General features: G+C 36.5%; 1 protein-coding gene across 4 annotated transcripts in view; it reads right to left on the reverse strand.

Moving 5' to 3' along the window:
• Positions 1-17,141, reverse strand: part of SIK2 (salt inducible kinase 2) — a 112,110-nt gene extending 94,969 nt beyond the window's left edge. Inside the window, exons 1-3 of one of the 4 annotated variants that reach the window (XM_073239821.1) lie at positions 16,866-17,141; positions 6,025-6,141; positions 5,343-5,406 (exon numbers count right to left, since the gene is read on the reverse strand). In XM_073239821.1, coding sequence (XP_073095922.1) covers positions 5,343-5,406; positions 6,025-6,141; positions 16,866-17,000 — 316 coding nt within the window. In that variant the 5' untranslated portion in view covers positions 17,001-17,141. Of the gene's footprint in view, positions 1-5,342; positions 5,407-6,024; positions 6,142-16,865 lie in introns of those variants that run through there. The other 3 variants (XM_073239822.1, XM_036992837.2, XM_073239823.1) reach the window with 3 other exon arrangements.
• Between the last annotated feature and the right edge of the window lie 6,832 nt (positions 17,142-23,973).

The following is a 23,973-nucleotide window of genomic DNA, read 5'->3' on the forward strand; positions in this document are numbered from 1 at the left end:
AACCTTTTCTCATGATTCTCACAACTAGTATCTTATTCGAGGCCTTCAGCCTGTTAGCTCTACACAATTAAAATAGTCTCTTAAATGGCATCTTTCCTCCTCCTCTAATTGAGAGTGCACATCCTGATGGATTTATCTTCCTAAAAAAGCTCTTTATACACATCATCACCTTTTGGTTCACACATGTCCAATCTAACAAATAATCCTAACTCTTTGTCCAGACATTCAAGGTCTCTGACAACTTGCCTTTACAAACCTCTCTAACATGTGCTTCTTAGATACAGGAGTAGGGAAGGAATTCAAAGGGCATTCCAAATATTATGCCTAAAATAGAAAAAGCCAGAAGCAGCAATATAAGCATATTACCTAGGGATATGGAGGTAAATCTAATCAGCTAAAAGAAGTGAAAAGTGGTTGCCTCTGAGGAAGGGAAATGGGGGTGGAGAGGAAGATGGGAAACTGATATTTTTTTGAAAGAGACCTTGCAGAATTATTTGACTTATCATACTAGTAGATATTTAACTTTTGTAGAAATAGGAACTTGGGAGATAGGAAGATACACATCAAGAGAGACAGACAGGAGGAAAGAAAGAAAGACTGATTCTTAACTGAAGTGGAGAGCATGATGTGTAGTTTCCTTGTCCACACTGATGGATAATCCATAGATCATGTAAGGAACAAATTCCTTTACAGGGATCAGACATTGGTCTCATTCCTATTCCTACTCACTACACAGGTGGTCTCCATCCGTCAAGCGCTAGTGACTATACTTTCAAAACATACTGTCAGTCTGAGCACCAGCACTGTGGGTCCCACTGCTACCCTAGTCTGAGCCATTACTGTGCTCACTTGGACTGTGGCAGCCTCCTAGCTGGTCTCCCTCTCTCCACTCTTAACTCACTACCATCTATGCTCAACATAGCAGCCAGAGTGGTGCTTTAAAAATGTTCAATTAGATGCAATCACTTCTTTGTTCAAAACTCTCTAATGGTTCCCTAATTTTATTTAACGTAAGAGCCAAATTCCTTATAATGCCCTACAAAACCCTCATATCTGCCCCACTATTTTCCCAATTACTGTTCTAACCTCATTTCCTATAGTTCTTCCTCCTTGTTCACTCCTGTTCTTCCCTTTTGCCCTCTTCTCTCCAGCCATCCTGGCCTCCCTGCTCTTCCTGGAGCACACCCAGCACTGCCGCCTCAGGAACTCTGCATGCACTATTCTCTCTTCCTGGATCACCCTCTTCCCCCATATCCATATGATGGTGTTTTCCAATCTTTGCTGAAGTGTCAGAGAAGCATTCCCTGACCGCTCTATTTGATACTGCAATCAACTCTTGCACTACCCATGCCCCCTTCCTTGCTTTATTATGGCCATAGCAGTTATCACCATCTAATATACTATATAATTCACTTGTTTTGTTTATTGTCTCTTTTGCCACACTGGAATGTAAGGTTCATGGAAACAGGGATTTTTGTCTGTTTTCCTTGTTGTGGTATTCTCATCACACAGAACAATGTGTGATACATATTTGGTTTTCAATAAAGATTTCTTTATTGAAATCTGAATGAATGAGTAAATATAAGAAAGAAAGAGAAAGGAAAAGAACAAAAGGAAAGAAGAAAGGGAAGGAAGAAACTTGGCCAAAGCAATGCAACAATTAATATGGTGGAACCAGATCTACCTGGCCTCAAAGCCCATATCATTCTATGGCACCAGTAAAGAAGCTTCTAGAGAAACAAAAAGCTCAATAAGCAATAGCATAAAAAAGACAAAGAAAAAGTAAGAGGCAAGTCAACTATTTTCCTGAAATACAATTATAAAAGGATTCAAGTAGAACTATTAATAGAGAATTAAACTGTAAATAATACATTTTTCAAAACTACATAAGTATGTATAATTCTTACTTTAAAAAATAACTGAAATTAAAGATAATTTTGAATCAATTGGAGACCTGCTTTCAACAAAGATGGAGTAACAGGGGCCAGATTTACCCTCCTGCCTGAAACAAACCCCTCCCCAAACAAACAAAAAGCTGACAAAAATTTATGAGGCACTGAACATCAGGCAAAGAAGGAGAGTGATCCCTGAGAAACAGGAAAGAAATGATGTAAAACCTAGGAATGCCCTCAACTAATGCTTGGAGAGAGTGTCTAGGCTATAACACAGGGAAAGGAAACCCAGGCAGAGCCCAGTAAATTTCTTGAGTTGAGGAGACAGAGTTGTGAATCTGGGTAGATCAAGTCCTCTGTAGGCCACAAAACAGAGAAGAGAGAGCTAGGTACAGGAAGAATTCCAAAGATGCAGAGAGGTCCCCTTGAATATTTAGGAGAGTACTGATTGGCACATATGTGTGAGAAAACTACCCAGGCCAGACAAAGAAGCATCTGAGAGTATCAGAGAGAACAGTGCCTGTTCCTACTGGCCAGGCCAAAAAAAAAGAAACCCCAGAAGTCATGGGGCATAGGGAGGACTACATAAAAGGGAAATAATTAAACCTAGATGCAGCACTGCTCCAATTGTAAAAGGGAGACCCAATGTATCAAACTATTCTCAAGTAATAGAACTGTCAACATGAGTTACAGGAATACAAAACGGAGTGGCAACCAACAAGGTAAAACAGACAATGTCTGGCACCCAAAGGCTGGTGGGCTTGTAAAGAATCAGGAGTATACGACCAAAAGCAGAAGTGAACCATCAACCATTCAAAACTGAACCAGCACTGAAAGAGGTGCCAGACTTAGGACACTAAAAGTCACTAAAATTGTATTCCAGATGTTCAAAAAGCTAACAGAACACATGGAGGGTATAATAAATACAGAGAAAAAAAAAGGCCCTAGTTAAGCTCATAGAGCAGAAAATCACAATGTCTGAGATGAAAAATATACTGGATGAGATTAATGGCAGATTAGACACTGCAAAAAAAATATTAGTGAACTTGAAGCCACAGAAATAGCACCTACAGAAAATGTAAAAGAGAGAGAAAAAGTTTTTTTTCCAATGCAAGAGAGCAGCAATAAGCTGTGGAAAAACCTCAAACAGCATAATACATGTGTAATTGGAGTCTCTGAAGAAGAGAGGGCATAGGTCAGAAATATTAAGAAAATAATGGGTCAGAATTTTCTGAATTTGACGGAAATTATGCATTCACAGGTCCTAGGAGCTCAATGGACACCAAACATAAGACTCACGAAGAAAGCCACACAAAGGCACATCATAATGTACTTTGCTGAAACCAACAGTAAATAGAAACCCTGAAAAGCAGCCAGAGAAAAAAGGCAAATCACACAGAGGAATAAAGAAAAAGAAGAATGACAGATTTCTTGTCAGAAACAATGTAGATGAGAAGACAGTGGAGCAACATCATGAAAGTACTGAAATAAGTCAACCTAGAATTATATACCCAACACAAATATCTTTCAAAACAGATAAAATAAAGATTATTTTAGACATAGAAACACTGAAAGATTTCATCACCAACAGACCTGCTCTATAAGAAATGTTAAAGAAAATCCTTCAGGCAGAAGAAAAATTACACCAGATGAAAATATGTATCTACCCAAAGGAATGAATGCATATACATATAGGAATGCAGCAATGTTAACTCCACTAGTAAATATGTAAGAATAAAAAACTATATTGAAATCTTTTTAAAACATAATTGATCTTGAAACAAAATAATGATACTGTATTTTATGTTTTATAAAGTAGGTATAAATAAAGTATATGACAAGAACATAAAGGCCAAGAAGGGCAAAACAAAAGTATGTTATAAGGTTCTTATACTCTACATGAAGTGGTGAATATTACTTGAAAGGACACTGTATGTTAAAGACTTGTACATGAATGTTCATAGTAATAAATGTGTAATAGCCAAAAACTGAAAGTAACCCAAACGTCTATCAACCCATGAATGGTTAAGCAAACTGGAGTATATTCATACAATAGGATACTACTTACAATAAAACTGCAGTTGACTTCTGAACAACATGGGGGTCAAGGGTGCCAATTCCCTGCATAACTGAAAATTCACGTAGAACTGTTGACTCCTCCAAAGTTTAACTACTAATAGCCTACTGACTGGAAGCCTTACTAATAACATAAGTAGTCAGTTAAAGCATAGTTTGTATGTTATATGTATTAAATACTGTATTCCTGCAATAAAGTTAGCTAGAGAAAAGATAATGTTTTTCAAATTGCTGCAAATTTCCAGAAATTTTCCAATATATTTTACCAGAAAAAATCTACAAATAAGTGCACGCATGCAGTTCAAAACTGTGTTATTCAAGAGTGAACTGTGATTACAATAAAATGAAATGACATGTGGTATACACAAGAAAATGGATGAATCTTAAAATAATTATACTGAGAGAAAGAAGCCAAACCAAAAAAAGAGTACATACTCTAATGACCTACATTTATATAAAACTCTAGGAGATACAAACTAATCTATAGTGACAACAAACAGATCAGTGGTTGTCTGGTGATGAGGTGAAGCAATACAGATTACAAAGGGGAACAAAGAAAGTTTTGATATCTTAATTGCAATGGGTTATTTCATAAATGTGTATGTGTCTGAAAACCTGTAAGTTGTACACATTATATAGATGCAATCTATTATGTGTTAATTATTCCTCAATAAAGCTTTTTAAAAAGCAATTTTGGACTTAAATTTAGGTTAAAAGCCAAAAATATTTAAGACTAGTGACAATGTTATGGCTCCATTAAGTAAAAATAAAATAGATGAATGCTAGAAATAATAAAATGTTTGTAATTTTTTAAGGGTTAGCATGGATTAGAGGATATAGAGGACAATCAATCAAATACTTTCTTATTAAAGATAACGGACTGAGTCTCAGAGAGATTTAGTGATGTTCCTTAGGTCTCACAGGTACAGGTAATAGCTTACTGAACTGTAAGAACCACAATGGCAGAGGCTGTGTTATTTAGGTTACTCCTGTATCCCCTAATACAATGCCTGAGAAACAGTAGGAGCTCAGTAAATGTTTGCTGACTGATCTTTATCCTGGAAAGAAAGGTAAAACTGAAGATACAAGGAAAGAAAATCTCTCTTGAATATTACTGAAATTTTCTCCCTGTCATTCATTCTCCAATCTTTTTAACACAGATGACAGAATTAAGCAGTAGCTTTAATATCATAAATACAAGAGAAAAAATTGTATTTCAAAATTTATTAAGCTTAATGAATATTTTCTTATATTATAATGCTTAAGAATGTCTAATCCTCATTACTGATTCTTAAACAAGCAGAAGTATTAACAAAAATACTCCATGGAGATTAGTCACACCTTCAAATTAAATAAAAAAAGAGAAGTGCTTACCAAAAATTTCTCCATTTTTTGCATATTCTGTGACAAGGTACAACATATTTTTGGTCTCCATTACCTATTGATGAATAATTCCATATTAGTCTGACAGAAAAGTATTCCAATCCTCGTCTATTGCATTCAACATTCTTTGCAGTTTCCTAAATTAAAACTTTTAATCGAAGTATCAAACTTATGAACAATTCAGAAGCTATCAACGTGTACAAGACTGACAATAACCTTATGTTAATGCTTTTGTGAAAAATTTAGATCTTTACTTTTCCAAGTGTGGATTTTTGTGCCAGGTATTATAAAGCATGACACTAAGTAATAAACTATTTTAACTTACATATTTCATGAAACAGAAACAGTGTATTTTTTAAATAAGCAAAAATGCTATACCCTCATTAATAGTGCCACCACCAAAACCCTGCCGGTTTAAGCAGGGCATCAAAAATGTATGACTAAGACATTCTTGAATAAATAACTTGCAGTGTGAGAGATAACTGAAAATAAAGCTACTAGTTTTTGATTTCCTAATTTTTATTTAAATATAGAAAAATGGATATACTCAGCTTAAGAAAAGTATATAAATCTTTTTTATAGATTAGAAAAACTAGCATAAAAGAGAAAAATAATGATGCAAAATACAGAAATGAATGTGAGAAGCATTAAGAGATATAAGGCTAAGCCATACCTGATAAAGTTTGATTATGTGTGGGTGGTCTAACATTTTCATTATTTGTACTTCTCGGTAGATTTTTTCAAGGTTCACTGCATCCAGCTGAGATTTATCTATTATTTTTATCGCCACCTGCATTCCAGACATAAATAAATACAATTAGTATACAACAATTAATATTTCTGAGTTACAATTTATTTAATACATGACATCTGGGACTTCGCTGTAGGTTCCTATGATAATGGTGATACTAAGCTTAAATTCAATGCTCATTTATTCATTGAACAAATATTTCGCACACATTTACTACGTTTAAGTCACTGTTGTAGATTTCATTTGAGATTTCCTTTATTGTGCTATGAAGAATAACCCTGCAAAGTTACTTTTTAAATCAAATTCTTTCAGTAAAATTGTAACGCCTTTTAACTCCACTTATAAACTGAAGAAATAAAATCTCAGCAGTTACAACTAGTTATTATCCGATTGCAAATGGTATACATATATAAACAAATGATCAGCCAAGGAGAAGACACTTCCTATTATACTGAAATACAATTTCTCTAGAAAAGCCAAGTGGTAAGATTCAGAGTATAGACATGCCTTTATAGAAAAAAGCTAAATATAAAATATTAAAATCCATCTACATGAAAAAATACCAATTGGATTAATTTTTGTTTTGAAAATCAAAGTGCAAAAACTGAAATGTTAAATAATTACACTATATTTTAACTTCGACAAAGAAATTTGATTTAAAAAAATGTGGCCTCTTCCTCCCATAAGTAGATAAACCCAAACCACTCCAAGGTTAATATTTTGAAGGAACTGCATTGAAGGTAGTCTGAATAACTAGGTAGTCTAAAACCAACAGTCATATTTATTTTTTCATTCAACTGAAAAAAACCTCATCTTTTATTTAAAAAAATTATGTATTAGTAGATACGTGGTTAGTAAATAAGCCATTCTGATTTAGATAAAATTTTCAGATAATTGGGAACCACCCAAACTTAATTACAGTAAGTTCTGAAGGAATTATAAAATGTACTTAGCATTCCACCCTTAAGTATTCTCAACATAATTCAGACTTACATTATTTCAGGGTAATATTTAATATCAATTACTGCATGTACTATAGTAGTTCAATACTCCTAAAAGGTACCCAAGAAAGTAGCACTCAGATTGTCAATTCACTTAATTCCTTCAGACTCCTCTTTCTTCAATTAGCTTTTCCTTCTTCTTTCCTTACGGCTGCTGCTCTGTCCTTTGCTGTTACCTCCTAATGGTTCACTGCAAGGTTTATTTCTTACCTTTCTCTATTTCTAACTTGCTGTCCACAGCTTATTTTCTGATTCTCATTAATTGTAACTCACAGAAGACCTCATGATTCCCAGGGGAAATCAGATTATTAAATATAATTAATAAAATCAAATGTATTGCCTAAGAAGAAAGGGGGAAGCCCCTTCTCTAGGCAGCAAAGAGGGTAGGTTTTGTCATAGCTGTTTTCACTATGCTTGGAAGTATTTATTTCCATAATCAAAATATGTGCCAAACTTTGCTAGATGAGTGAACTGACTAAAGCAATCTTCCTTCCCCAAGTAAGAGCATGCTCGAATACAGTATTAATTAGTTACTTTGGTTAAAAGCTGCCAGATAAAAAGATAAGTATATATTTTAATTCCCTCAATATTTCTTAGGAGTCTAACATGGAAGTCTTCACAAGCATACATTTTTTGAAGTAAATGTCTTGCCCTACAATTCCTGGAGTGTGTTTAAATACCAGTACCCCTCCCAAACAGAAAGTTTATTTTATAATGAAATGGGTTACAACATTTAATAAATAGAAAAAGAATTGGAGAGAAATGAATCATGTTTTAAAAAAATTTTGGCATGATTACTGTCACTAAGAAAACGTTTTTATTACATGTGTTATCTTGAGTATCTATTTAATGTTAAAGAAAAAGTTTAGATACTAAGTATCAGTTAAAGTGGTATTACCAAAACTTATGATCTCTTTGATACTCTTTTGGGACCTTGGTCTCAATGAAAAAGTGAAAAACATATAAATTATCTAATTAAACTTTAGTAATAACTAGTTACAAACCTCATTATTTAACTTTTCTCAGCCAAAAATTTCTCAAGTGACAAAATATAATTCTCTCCTCAATTGTATCTTGGGTCATGAAATATACATTTAGGACGACAAGACTGTATATTTGTATCTTTACACTGTAAGCCCTTGTTTTAAGGTTGCTAAACAGGACTATGAAAAAGGAAAGCATTGAAGAAAAAGTAGAGCCTGTGTTAGCATGCTCCATATAACAGCTAGTGCTGGTCTGACTGCTGTAACAAGCAGTCCCCAAATTGCTAATGATTCAAAAACAACAGTTTATTTCTTGTTCAAGTAGCAGAACTGGATGGATGAAGAAATTTTCAGGTGGACCTCCTCCATGCAAGCATATGATGTTCAAGGAGACTGTACTACCTGTAATGGATGGCTTCCATGGCTACCCTGAATGTTGTCCCCATCCCAGTCACACATAACGACAAAAAATTTGGAGGAGCCCTCATGAGAGGTTTTTATGGGCCATGCCTGGGAAGTGGCACACATTGTTTCTGTATACTCCATTAACGGGAACTCAGTCACATGAGCATACCTAATGCAAGGGAGGCCAAGAAACTGTGCTATTGTAGGTCCAGGAAGAAGAGGAAACTGGATTTGTGATCAGCTAGCAAGCAGTCTCTGCCATCCTCTTTTAGGTAATTTCTTAACAGTGAGACTCTTAACCAAGTACTTCCCAGAAATGTAATAATGATAATGATGACTTTCACAACTACACAGCACTTTTTAATTTAACGAGATACTTCAACATATTTTATTCTATTTCTCAACTTTGTAAAGTAAATGGAACAAGCAGTACAGCCATGAGCTGATGAAACTGAGGTTCAAAAGATGTGACATAATCTATAAAACTCATAAAGCTCAAGAGAATTAATGGGAGAACACCTCAGGTCTTCTAATGTCAAGTTCAATCTTTTCACTCTTTCAAAGATTCTGTTATTCACACATTTAGTGAACACCTGTTGTGTACCGGGAATTATGCTCAGGACACAAAAATGAACAAGATTGGATTCTTACCCTCAGGTAATTTAATAGGTCTGTGAGAACAAAGTAAACACATTTTCAAAAACAAATTTTATCAACAGAAATCTACATTTGGAGATTTCCCTAACCCGTGGTGTACAGAAATACCAATTTACAAAAGGGCTGTGTTCCAATAGTTTATTTTAAAGATAACTATGAACTTAGATTTCTGGAAACTTACTCTCTATATCTTTCTTTATATAGTTCACAACACAGTACCAAGGAGAAAATCCAGATGGTCACAATAAAGTCAGGCAAGGGACTTTCTAACAAACTGGATAATCCCTTTTGTTCTTGTTCATCTGAATTATTCAGCTCTCTAATTCCTAATTATGTGTGCAATATCTTTAAAGAAATAAACCTTCAGTAACTTTCTATGGAGATAAAAAAAATTAATATTCCTTCTGCTAGGGGACAAAGGAAGGTTTTCTATACAACTCTGGAGTGTATACTGGATAAACTGGAATGGTTTCTATTAAACGAAATCCCATGTAAAGTAGCAAGACTGAATATTCAATCTCAAAAATAAGAAATGGATCCAAAACAATGCAATACCTGATACAATGTTATATGGCAATTATATAAAAAAACAAACCACTTTCACATATTACATTGTTTACAAAGATTAAAAAGTAAACAACCTTGTGAGCTGAGGTTCAGTGAGATAGCCAATTTTATACATTGCTAGTAGGAATGAAAAACAGATTATAATTATCCTGGAAGGTAATTTGGCAGTCTTTATCAAGAACCTTAAAACATCATCCATCCCATTTATTCTAAAGATTCTACTTATGAGAAATTATTTGAAGGAAAGAACCTGAAATTATAAGAAAGAGATTAATGTGTGAATATAGTCAAAGAATACTATTTGTAATATAAAAAACAGAAATAATAATTGAGAAATAATTATATGAATTATGGTAAATTTATGACTGTTATACAACTATTAAAAGTTTCAATATAGAGAAGTTCTGGTATTAAAGAAAAAATCAGGAGATCAGTGCAATCTCAATACAATGTATATATAATTCAGAGCAGGAAAAAATTGATAAAAATGTAACCAAAATATTGTCAGTGGGTGAAAAACTCATGAATTACTTTATTTCCCTGCTTTACACTTTTATGTGCAATTTTTCTTCAATAAGCATGAATTACTTTTCTAATAAAAAAGAAAGTTATTGTATTTATCACATATGCCATCTTTTCCATCTGTGAAATATTAGTCATTTTCATGATCTTATTTTCTAAATACTCTATTTTCTAAGGTTTTATTAGTTTTATAAGATTTAAATATTCAATTAGGCTATATACATGTAAATGTTTCCAACAATGTTAAGTAAAAATACACATAAAAGTAGCAACTGTGTGAAATACAAATTTGCAAAGAAGACAAGGGATTAAATGTAAGAGCAGAAATGAAACTGGGTTAATGGATAAAAGGAATTCACTTTTCAAATCGTAATTGAATGGTAATGTTACCCTGTCTTTTTGATAATTAAAAAAATTATTTCACTTCTCATAAAAGAAATAATCTCATGTACTTAAAGGAAACCACACATACAAAAGTGGCTTTGGGGAACTTTACAAGGAAGTTACACAGTAAGAGCTATTCTTCTAGTAACAAATTAGAAGGCATTAATTTATGTTTGCTGTCTCCGGTAATATTTGGTTCAGTGCTATTTACTACTCATACCCTAGTTCCAACTGTCCTTCTCAAGTACCAAGCGGCATTATCCTTATCATAAAATTAGATCTTTGAAATAAAAAATAAATGCACTTTTCAAACTTATACATCAAGTCACGGTGGAATGATAACGTACCAGCCTACCATTTGATTGAAAAGTGAATGTGATTGAGTGGTCCACAGATGAAAGGGTTTCCCAAATCAGTAAAAGTTAGTAGTAAAACTGATATGGAGTTCTCAAGTTACCCTTTAAGAATAAATAGACATTTTTTCCAATTTAAAATTTGACTTTTAAAACATAATAATTTATATAATAAAATAAATCCTTATGAAGATTTAACCTTACTTTTAAAATGGTGGGTAAGGCAAACAGATTGGAGGAAAGGTAGATGTTGTTACATTTTTAGATCACCTGAGAATTCCATTGCTATGGGAGTACCCTGAGGAAATTATCAGGTATACAAAGAGATGTGTGTGTGTATATATATATATATATATATGCAGCAATGGCCTCTGAAACATTATTTTAAAAAGAGAAATAATCTAAACATTCAATAATAGGAAATGGATTAAGTAAAACAGAGTCAGTCACATGTAAGGATACTATGTAACTATGCTTCAGACCTTTTTTTTAAACTTGGGGAAATGTTAATAATACAGTAAGTAAAAAACGCAGATTATATGTATAGATGACATCAATTTTTATTATGCACAAAATATATGTGAATAACTAGGAGGATATGAACCAAATATTAACAGTGGTTCTCTGGTGGAATTAAGGATGTGCATTTTCTTCTTTAAGCTTTTCAAAGATGCTTATAATGAATATGCATACATTTTATAACTGGGGGAAAAAACACATAAATACTATGTTTATTTTAAAGAATATTAAGTGAAACAAATGTTAGTATCATTTTTTAGTTCATCCAAGATTCTTTTCTTAAACTGTTTTAAGTATATTCTAAATATATTTTTAAATGAACAGTTTCTGTTGAAATTCCCAAAAGCATCCTTTTCTCAGACTGGATGTATGGGCTGTTTCTCTCTGAAGTTTGGGAAGGTGTTCTCACAAATGTTTTGAATAGAGAAATTTTTACATAAATAACTCATTTCAAAATATGGAAGTGGAAGGTAGAAGAGGTACTAGGTATACTAAAGCAGAAAGAAAAATATCTTAATAAATTTCTAGAATCCCTTTCGCTCCAAGGAAATGAATCTGCCATCAGCAGCGGGCCATAAACCAAATGTCATCATATGAATCCAAGAGGCCAGTTTCAGTTATTTCCAAATACATGTTTTCTTAACTGCCCTATATTGAGATAGAAGTTCCCACTGGAATTAAAATCAGAACACATTAAACTCTGTTAAAGTTAAAAATTTCTACAGAATACAAAAATTTTACACAACTTTTACTTTGTATTTGCTCCCTCCTCCTGCCCCCCTACAAAGAACAGATTGTTCTGAATAATATTTAGCATAATAATTTTCCTTGTCTGGGGAAAGCAAGGCAAATTATTGCCTTGTCTGGGGATTACTTGTCTGGGTGCCAAGAAACTAAGGAATGATATCTAATAAATCATATATAGTTCACACAAATATAGTTTTTATTTCAACACACAATTAAAAATCACACATAGGTCTAGATACAAATATTAGTGATTAAGTTATTTTGTAACAAGTCCTTCTGTTGCATATAGTACAGCTGTTTCTTGAATCTGCACTATTTCACAACATAAGATTAATACCAAGTCTATTGAGAGGACTTAAAATTTTAAAGCAAAATGTAAAATTCAAATGTATTTTTTAAAAAAGCTCTCTTCTTTAAGGAACATGGTAATCAGGGTGTAATATGCTCTTCTCTTGTTTCTATCCTTCCTCTAAAAATGCAGTTTTGATATTTTACCTATTTGGAAAGCTTCAGAAGTACTTAAGATAATGGTTAATGAATTATACCTAAATATAAAAGTCCCAAAATGCACACAGAAAGCTTTTCAGTGAACAAAAGCAGTTTTCAGAATGTCCTTGAGAACAGCTTTGTATTCCATGTTCTTTTAAGATTAAGCCAATCGCCCAATGTCTACATGTCATTTTAATAAGTCAGAACCTCTGTGAAATACCTGTCACAGAGAAGGTCTGATAATAACTAATGATGGATATCTCTGGGCGGTGATACTATGGGTAATTCATTTTTATACTTTTCATTTTTCATTATAAATATGATAGATTTGATAAAAAATACATTATTCTTTACTGTAAAAATACCTTCTCAGTTGGTTATTCCTTAGAAGGAAATTACCAACTGAGAAGGTACTCTTTTTCTTCCTTCTCCCTAAAATATTTAAAATGCAGATAGAGTTATATACACAATTGCCTACTGCAAATTATTTACTGTAAGTGAAATTGGAAACTATATAATGTTCAATAATTAGGAAATAGTGAAGTAAAGTAAGATTCATCTATAAGGCACACTACGCAGCTATTAAAAATGTTTAAAATTTTATATATAATAAGCAAAATGTGTATGCTATAATGATAACTGGGAAAAAGGATACCATTTATATGTGTATTTACCATGTGCTTTCATCTATGGAAAAAATTCTCTTAAAAAAGACTAGAGGGAAATAAGCCATAATGTTAAGAATGATTTATTCCTATTGATGGAGGAATTACTTGTGTACTTTTTGTGTACTCTAACATTCTTTACATTTTCTATAAAATATAGCAAGACTACATTTCTTTAATACTCAGAAATGGAAGTTCGAGGCATAAATGACTTATCAGGAATTTTAATTAAAAGACATAAAACAAAAACTAGCCACACAATTAGTTGAAGGTGAAAAGTTTTTTTGCTGGTACAGTATTAATAAAATAAAACACTGTTCAAGGACACAGCATAGCAAACTAGCAACCACTACTGCTTAAAGTAGTTTAACAGTTTAAATGCTTATATTCTTTTCCATTATGCTAATTTTATAAAATTAGCTAATCTAATTCAGAAACCACAAACCAATACTACAGAGCCTTTATGAAATATTAGGAAGCTGGATTCTACCACCACCTGCCTTCCCTTTTGTTTGCAGAATTTACATAGAGATCTAACATGAGACTACTGCTTCAGTTGATTATGTAATTCTATTTCTTAATGTTATTTGATAGACTAGACCAAAATGAAGATTTCTGTTGTCTACTAATTTATTTTTCCTAAAAGACAGTCATGGATCTTCCAAGTTTTATAGAAAATATACCATTTTTGAGTTATACAGAACAAGAGATGGAGAAGAACCAATAAAAAACAAAAAGTTCCAATTGTTCATTGCACAGATGTTTAAACAAAGTCCTAAAATTTGTCTCACATTTAAATTTGGGGGGAAAAAACCTGTAAGGTTTAAAATACACAACGTATTTTGCTGTTAAGGCGTACTATACTGAGGAAACTTTTAGAAGTGTGACTATAATCATATTTTCCTGATACTGTTCTTTATACCATGTTAATTTTTCTCACTGTAATTATGGTAGTATGTTCAGACAGAGAACTTAAAAATATTAAGCAAAATTTTATAAAGTTCCTACATTTTATTTATAGTACTTGAGGTAGTTGTATTTGTTAAAGACACAAGTATTTATCCAGAAATAAATGAAGATGACAAATACTGCCACATTTTATTTATAGTACTTGAGGTAGTTGTATTTGTTAAAGACACAAATATTTATCCATGAATAAATGAAGATAACAAATACTGCTTTAAAAAAACCTCACTAACAAATGGTTAAGAAAGAATTGTATCTGTTCTGTTACTAAATCATTCCTAATGAAAAATACCACAAATGTTCACAGAGCAACTGTAAAAAACTTGAGATCAGCAGGAATTTTTCACTAATTATATTACTATTTACCTCACCCCTCTAAGTATCTCTAAACACACCAAACGTCCACACTCAGTGACCCATCTTAATTTCACACTAGTTATTTTGATATGTTAAGGTCATCTTTTTTAAGAGAGACGGGTTCTGTGGAGTAAAAAATTGGCTCTTAACTTAAATAATTTTACACACATGTACTATACACACAATTCAGGATCTGCGTGGTCTCTGACCATCTCAACCGTGCCTTCAACTATATAAATGCACTGATACCACTCTAATAGCCAAACCATATTACTCCACAGTGCCCCCTAGGCTCTACAAGATATATCAGTTTAAAAGGGACACCGTTTGAACTGTCAACCTCGAGAAATGTCAGTCACTATCGGCTCCACTCGGCAGTTCTTAAGTAGATACCGTATTACCCAAATTTGACCTAATAAGTAAGAGCTGATTTAATTAAATCTTGCAACAAAAACAGATTAAGAGCTGATGAGAAAAAAGTATTGTTTGTAAACTGGTAGGTTTGGAATTCAATCACCCAACAACATAGTTCAAAAGTTCTGTAAAAGCTTTCTGTAAGATGCAGTTTGTTCCATTTTTAGGCAGTCATTAAGCAGGGGCTCAAATACAAATACATATTAAAAATGCCCTGTTTTCATGTAATTTAAGGAGAAACGGCACGACATTAGGCCATGGTTCACTAGAGAAACGGAATCGATTTCTTCATTTTTAAAAATGCTGGATCAGATGAAGTAATCTTACCAGAGTCACATTATTTATCATTACAAACTTAATCTAAATTGCTGACACTGGTTAATTTGTGAGAGGAAAGTTTCTGGCCTTGGTCCTAATGCTAAAAAAAAGAGTCAGGTTTGGGCTGCTTCAGGATCGGTAGGTGAGGGCAAACAAGTGAGGGTGAGGGTGACATACGCCCCCCCTTTGGGAAGTGGACTCCCTCACATGAAGCGAAACTTCTAAGAGCAGCTACAAGAATCACTCGAATTTTCAAATGGCCCTCACCTTACACAGCCACTCTTGAAAAAAAAAAAGTCCTACGTTATTCCGTATTCGAGTTTTAGTGTATTTGCACTAATAAGGGGGAAAACTGAGCAGGATGAAAACTGGGGGTGGGGATGAGGGACTGAAAAAAGGATGAAACTCCAGAACAACTACGAGACAGTGTAGAGTACGTCAAAACCGCAAGGTTTTATCCTAAAGAATGGTTTTGTTTCTACTGTATTTCTAATCTGCAGGTATTTTAATCTGCACGTCTTAAAATAGAGACCCTGAGGAGAGCAGCTTGAGGCAGTGAAAGGAAGGGGGCAGGTTAGGTAAGAAGAGAGACTTGTGAGAAAACATGTGCAGCGCGTTAGAATGTGCAAGGCAGGGGGATGCTGGCTTCACCGTGGGGAAGCAGTCGAGGGCTTCACGCGCGCAGAGGCAGAATTGCTCAGCTTGAGGAGCTCGTATGCATGGCCACAATGCACACCTAGGAAAGGCACAACCTAGGATAGGAACGACCACCCACCAACTGTGCAGATGTGGCCAAGACCCTTTCAACCAGTTCTATTGTCTGGGGTACTAGATGGAAATGCTTCAGGCACGAGATCAAGCGAGGCTGCCACGAGATCAGAGACACTACCGGGCACAAGGAAGGAGACAAACGGACAATGGCCATCCGGGCTCCCCGCCCGGGGACCCTTCCTCGCGGGGCCGCGCCATGCCCCGTGCGGGAGGCCGAGTGCAGGCGGTCCCCTCCTCGAGGCTGGCGACGTCTCTGGCCGCGCAGCCCAGGAGCACCGAGACTTCCCCTCCGCCCCACCCCCAGCGACAGCAGAGAAGACACGGAACTTGGGCTGCGGAGTGGAGGCCACAGACCATGTCACAGCCCGGGTGAGAGGCCCGGGGAGAAATTCAGTGGAACCGCCGGGGCGACAAAGCCCCGGCCGGTCGGGCTGCCAATCGGACGACACTCGGGTCCGGGGAGCGGGCCCGACCCCTCCGGCGCGCACCGGACCCCGGCGCCTCCTGGTTCCTCAGTCCCAGGCCCTCTCGCCTCCTCCAGTACCCGGCCTGTCGGACCGCCCTGGACCCCTGCAACCGCCCGCCTCGGGAAACAGCTCCTCTCCCGAGCTGAGCCTCGGACGCTCCCGCGAGCCCGGGCCGCACCTCCGTCTTGGTGATCCGGTGCCGCCCCAGCTTCACCACAGCGAAGTTGCCCTTGCCCAGCGTGCCCTCGATGTCGTAGAACCCCACCCGGACCGGCCCGCGCTGCAAGTGCTTCGGGCCATCCGCCATGACCATGCTGGGCCCTCTGCTAGACACAGCGGGCTGGAGCGCGCGCAGGCGGCGGGCGGCGGGCGGCGGGCGGGCGAGCGGCTCCGGCGGCGGCCGCTCAGCTCGCTCCTCCGCTCTGTCGCTCCCGCTCCGCAGGCCCAGCCAGGAGAGCGCCGCCGCTGACGTGGGCCGACGTCAGGGGCCCGGGGCGGGGGCGGGGGCGGGGCGGGCCTCCGCTGGTCACCATGGCGACCGGAGCTGCGCCGCGTCGGTGGCTGGAGGGGGGAAAGGGCGGGGCCCGGACGGCGCGTTATTTCCTGGCTCAGGGGCTCTGGGCTCTCGCCGCCGCCTCGCGGCCCGCCGGGTTCCTCGGCTCCCAGCCGAAGCGCAGGGGCGAGCCCTGGTGGCGGAGCGGAGGGGTGCAGCGGCCAGGACGGCCCTGCAGCCTCCATTCTCCCAGGCGCCCGCTGACCGCCCGGGCACCTTCCCGCCAAAACCTCCGGCTGGGGGCTACGTGCGCCTGTGTCGGCACCCGCACGGACAGTGCCTCGCTCACAGGCTCCTCCGTATCTGTTTTTCGTGTTTGTGCACCAGTCCCTCCACATTTTGATGCCTCTGAGGAATGTACCTGACAGCAGCACGGTCGCTTAGAGACTCACAGGGCTCCGCGTTGAAGATGGAGGTCACTTAATCCAGGGATTTGGAGCCTCAGATTGGCTTCGCTACCTCGAACCCCTTAAATTGTACGCAAATTTTTGCTTATTTGAACTTGTCTCTGGAGAGATGGAACTATAGCCTTTATAAGATTCCCAAATGTTTTGGAGACTCTGAAAAGGTTAAGAAATATTTATCTAATCCAATTTCTGTTTGGATGAGGACTCAGTTCCCCAATGAAGGGAATTGCTGAAGTCACACAGGTTATGCTAGTTAGGATTGCAAATCAGACACCAGTCTTCCTCATGGTGACCCAAAGAAAAGGTACAACATTATTTAGTATTTTGAATAACATTACATGCTTGCATATATTGGCTTCTAAATGCCAGTCTCCAGTTCTCTAGGGATAAAATGGCTGATTTCAGGGAAGAGAGAAGGAAAGTATAAAATGCCCTTGAAAAATCTTGTGCTAGAAAGCAAGATTCTCAAAAAAAGATGAGGACATGTCAAAACAAAATAGGAGCCAGCTTGAAGGTACCTGCTCTTACCAAATCTGGGACAATTCGAGTATCATGAATGCATAATGACAGAAATGGATTATAATGCAATGAATTTTAAAAAAAGAATTCACAAGGGCATACTTATTCTCAAAACGTTAAATAAATAAATATAAAGAGGGAAGAAATGACAATTCTTGACAGTGGAATACCAATTGATACACCAGCAGAAATTATGACATCACCATTTTGCAACCATTAGAGTAATAATTGATTCAGGTGGAATTATCAATACATGTTAAAATCATTGATTGGAAGTTTGTTGGAGAAAGGATATTTACACAGCATCAAAGTGACCATGGATTTCTTATTTACTACAAAGGGATAAAAATGTTGCCTTTATAAGGGAGAAATCTGACAGACATCACCCTAAGCAACTGGTCAAAGACAATGTCACCAATTATGGGAAAAATGACATGATGGGAGGTACTGGGAAGGATGTATTCTCTCTCTTGTAGTAACCCTGTCAAAAGTATATATTCTTAATCTAAAAACAAAGAAACAATCAGAAAAATGCAAATTGAGAAACATCCTACGCAACCACTGGCCTAACACAAAATGTTAGTGTCATGAAAGACAAAGACTGAGGACTGTTCTAGATTTAAGGGATTAAAGAGACATGTCTCCAAAGGCAACATGATGCTAGATTTGGAGGGAAGTGCTATAAAGGAGTATTTTTTGAACAATTGCTGAAATTTAATATGGATTCTGAAAACGTTAAATAAATAAATGTAAAGAGGGAAGAAATGACAATTCTTGACAGTGGAATACCAATTGATACACCAGAAGAAATTAGGATATCACCATTTTGCAACGTTCTTGTATATTAGATAATATTATTTAATGTGAAGCCTCTTGAATTTAATAATGTGTTGTGGTTATGAGAGAAAGTACCCTTCTGAAGGGTACACACTGAAGTCTATAAGTGTGAATAAAAGGTTTTTATATATGCAACTTATTCTCAAATAGTTTAGCAAAGATAGATGAGGCAAATATGGAAAAATGTTAAATCAATACATCTAGGTAAAGGGTATATAGTAATTTATTGTATTGATCTTGCAACCTTTCTGTAGTTTTATTTTTTTTAATGAAAACTAATATGTGCATGTGCATATATTTTATTTCGGCATTTATTTTATCTCATACTCTGTATGGTCAACTGGCTCTGGGGTTCTGCACTTGCTCACTGTGCTTCTGCCCCTCACTGTCCTCCAGCAATACCTTTCCTCCTTTGAGTTATGTAGCCTGCAACAGTGAGAAGGCAAGTTGGGGGAGGCTATAAGACTGATGAGATTTCTGGATTGATGGGAATAATATATAAGTGTTCATCTAACTGTACCAGGAGCCCTCATATGTACCTCATTTGAAATATAATTCCCATATACATTTTGCCAGTTAGATTAATGTATTTTAATTGCTCTGCAGTTGCTCTGCAGGTAGGTTCCTTTGGGAATCTGATGAAAAACTACCTACTCAAGAATGAGAAAATGCAAATAGAGACCCACTAAAGTTAACAACGTCTTTTAAATTACATCTTTTGTTGTAGTTGAAATTAAGACTCATTTCTATCTGCTTATTTTAATCAGACAACTGGCCAACTACCTCCTTGCACAATTTGGGAATAAGGCTTGATTTGGGATGGGAAAGAAGAGAAAGAGATGGCATGGGGTACCAAAAGGTTTCTGGCAAGTCAGAATTGCGTGTGAGTTCCGCTGAGTCTACAGGTTAGAGAAAGAAAGGCCAGGGATGGGGGAGCAGTAGGAGGGGCTGTGCCAAAAGCAAACCTTACCGACTTGAAAACGCAGCAGGTGTGCCCCTGAAAATTACTGGTAGGTGGTAAATGTAACCCTGAAGAAATAATGTCGACTAAAATTATTGAGAGCTTGGAAATGGTGGTTGAGCTCAGGTTCCCCTTTCCAAGAGATCCACTTCTCCTTCTCCAGTTTCAATCCTGTATGTGTCTTATGTGCTTTTGCTTCAGTCAAATGATAGTTATATACATTTTAGCAATTATTAATAGTATCGAACTCTTGCTTTCCTCCCCTTTTCCTCTCTGTTTTTTCCTCTCTTTCCTTTTTCTTTCTTCCTAGACACACACACATGCACACACACACATATACACCAGTACTATCACCACTGCCACACCCCTCAGGAAAAAGAATAAAAGATAAGAGGGAGAAAGAGAAGATAAGAGAGGCTTCATACAATTCCCATCTTTTCCATCTCCAGTTTTAGGGTCAGTGAGGTAGAGCAATTCAGTCACCTTCTTATTTGCTTGACCTTTAAAATGTAACATGCCCACCTGATGCTGAGTCCTTTGTATTTGCCATTGAATGGGTTTAAAACGTTAAGAAAAAACACTTCATAAAGCAAAAGGGCATACATGAACAAAGAATGAGAAAGACCATGAGAGTTTGATGAAAGAATTAGTTATATAACATTCTTAATTTAGAATAAAATGGACTTAGAATGAAAATGTAGAATGAGGAGAGTTAGCAAAGGGGTGATAAAAGAGTAATTTGAAATGTGAGGGAAAAAACTTCATGATCACATGTACATATTTTGCTGAAGCAGATAGCCCATGAACTTGAAAAACAAGATATACACCATGTTCCCTTGATCATGAGGAACTTCTGCATTTCTAACCTTTCATCACTTCACGACTGAATGAAAGTCAATATGCCTGTAACCTCAGGCATGAATTTAGATTTAGTTCAAATTAAAGACTCGTGAAACCATTATTAAATAACTTTGCTTAGAAAATATAGATTATAAAGCTAGAACGAATCCTTTGCTTTTCATGTTACAAACAGCAGGAAGCATATGAGAAAATACAAATTACTGCCCTGTGCCAATTACAAGAGCTGCTTATTATTATAAAAGACAGGCATTTCTGAAATATGCTTCAATCTGTCAGGTTTTTGAACACGTGGGCACCACTGTGTTTAAGGTACAATTATGGAAATAAACTGAAGGATCAATGTTATTTAAAGAAAATTTTCTTTGGCTCTTTTGACGGATGGGTTACCATGGTCCAGTTTTAATTTTTTAAGTTTAGGTTTAGCTGTGATGGATCTTCTCCAAATGAAGAATGTGTGATTCTCTCTAAACTTTGAAAATCATTTCAAAATTTTTGTGGCTCCTCAGAGGAGAGACTTTCTTAGCATCTTAAATGAAAGGGATCTTAGAAGGCATCATAAGAGTCTATCTTCCCATGTCAGTACAGGAATCTCTAGAAAGTTGACAGATGGCATCAAGCCCTGGTTTACTGCTTCATGCCTCAGTACATGTTTCACATGTAATCTATGTGAGACAGTTCATATCTGCTCATATCATAGAAAAACTTCCTCATATTGGCTTCCTGGCTGCTGCTTTCTGACTTATGTCCACAGTTTCAGCTCTTTTCCCTGGCAAAGGATATTGCAAACAGACACTCATCTGTTATTATATTCTTTCTCTAGTTCTCCAGGCAAAACATTCCCAAGTTCACTGTCTGGCTGATTATGCTTCTAGCCCTCAACCCTCTCTTCTGCTTCTCTGGACTCTGATTTGTCAATGTCTCGCTTAAAATGTTGCTCCCACGAGTGAATGAAGTACCTTAGGTGTAGTCTAAGCAGTGTAGAACACTGGCCAGTAACCTCAGGCATGAATTTAGATTTAGTTCCAATTAAAGACTTGTGAAACCATTATTAAATAACTTTGCTTAGAAAATATAGATTATAAATCTAGAACGAATCCATGAGTTTCTCCTTTATCTAGGCAGTTCATTTTACGAATTCACACCAAAATTATGCTAGTTTTCTTTTTAGCAGCCACAATCCACAGGTAAGATTATGCCAAGTAAATTCTTGGTCTTTTAAAATATGATTATTGTTACCATTTTCTTGGGCAATTGATTTTTTAAAACAAAAATAGAAATTCAGATGCTTAAAAATGCCATCTTGTTGATTTTGCTCATAGTTCCAGATAACCCAGTCATTTTCCCATCTATCATATTATCTGATGTTAGTTGTCTGAGCCATCCTCAAATTTCAGCATGCCTTCTATATCTTTATTGTAGTAATTATTCTTTGTATCAATACCCCTATTACAATTGTGTGGCTCATAGAGGGCTCAGGATTGGTATATAGTACACTGGTAAATAGGGCAAAGGCTGGGCCAGCATGTCAGAGTTTGTCACTAAACATCTTCCAGTTTGGCTTGCAATAATTCACTGGTCATGAGTCATTGGATTTGGTTTTTCATGTAACCATGGGTTTCAGGGATATTCTATGTGCTGCTGTGATGAGATTTTAAACAGGATCCTCAACATTCTAATACAGTGTGTCAAAGTGTAAACTGCTGAACTCTGTTTCTTTTCCTTTTGTTCATTCCTTTTTATTATTGGAATCTTTTACTAATTCCCCCTAACCCTGCTAGGGCACAGACCTCTTTGAGAGTAAGAATCATATCTTAGTCATTTTTGATATTCCTAAACTTTTTAGCAGAATATAGCAAATGCAGTTTAGTTTGACGTATATTGCATTCATGTGTTAGGATCCCTGGTAGACACTGGAAACTTAAAGATGCATAAGGCACTGTCTCTGCCCTTGAGAATTTTGAGGTCTAGAGTGGGGACGCTAAAATCTGACTGCTTAGGTGTGAATTCTGGCTCTACTACTTACTAGCTGGTGACCTTGGGAAAATTGCTTGACCTTTCTCTGATTTAGTTTCTCATCTGTTAAATAGTGCTAATCATAGCACCTACCTCAGAGAATAAATGTGAGGAGAGTATAAACATAAACTAATACTTATAATTTAAAGTGATAAGGGCTAAGTATGTTAATTGCTGAATCACAATGCTGTACACCTGCCACCATTTGGTATGTATTTCAACATTTCAATAAAAAAGAGGCAAAAAGAAATTGTGTGAGGGATGTAACACTTACAACATGGCAACATACTTTCTGAATTTGAAAAGAAGCCAATAGGAAAAGTAAAGAAATGAGCATGAAAGCATCTGTTACAACGCGGAAGAGGCACAGAAAGAAGAGAAGGAGAATGGAAACATGACCACGTCATCTTTGAAAGTGAGATACAAAATTAAACCAAGTGCCCTCATATTTTCTACTTTCAACCAGAGAAAATTTATTTTCCATAAATACATCTGATTTAGAAAAGGGAGCTAATGGTTTGGCTCTTCAATATTAAGGTAATTTCAGTTCTGAAACTAGTTCATCCTGGATGAATTTAAGCAGTATGCAATAAAATTGGTAATAATCCTCCCCAAATCAGCATCATGCTTTGATCATCTAACCCAGATTTAGGAATTAGGTTACTCTAATCATATGACACATTAGGAATTGCCCTTTATTTACTTATCTTTTTTCTGAGGAGTCTTATTTTGAGACTCCCAAAGATAATGAAAGCTTCAATAGTTAGGCTTTAGAGGTGTCATTTCATAGTCCCCAGTACAGTGATCATCTTTTCTTTACAGTCTTAGCTTCGGTCACTAGCTGACATAGTGTGTCTCAGGTTTCTCCACTGTGAGGTTATTTTTTTCCCATGTCCGTTCTGTTTCTTTTTTTAGGAAGAAAACAGTATGTGGAGCCTGAGCTAGGAGCAGGGAGTTAGCTCCACCTCCATGATGGATGCTGAGGGTCTACATCATTTGGAAATCTTCTGCATAGGACATTTCTGTTCAACCCCATTCATAAACAATCTGTGTAGTCTTTTATTTTTACTAGTGTGGGTGCCAGACAGTTGTGCCATGCTTTTGGTGATGCTGCAGCACCGCAGTGTTTGTTGCT

The sequence above is a fragment of the Manis javanica genome, chromosome 6 (genome assembly GCF_040802235.1).
Source record: "Manis javanica isolate MJ-LG chromosome 6, MJ_LKY, whole genome shotgun sequence".
Classification (NCBI taxonomy): Eukaryota; Metazoa; Chordata; class Mammalia; order Pholidota; family Manidae; genus Manis; species Manis javanica.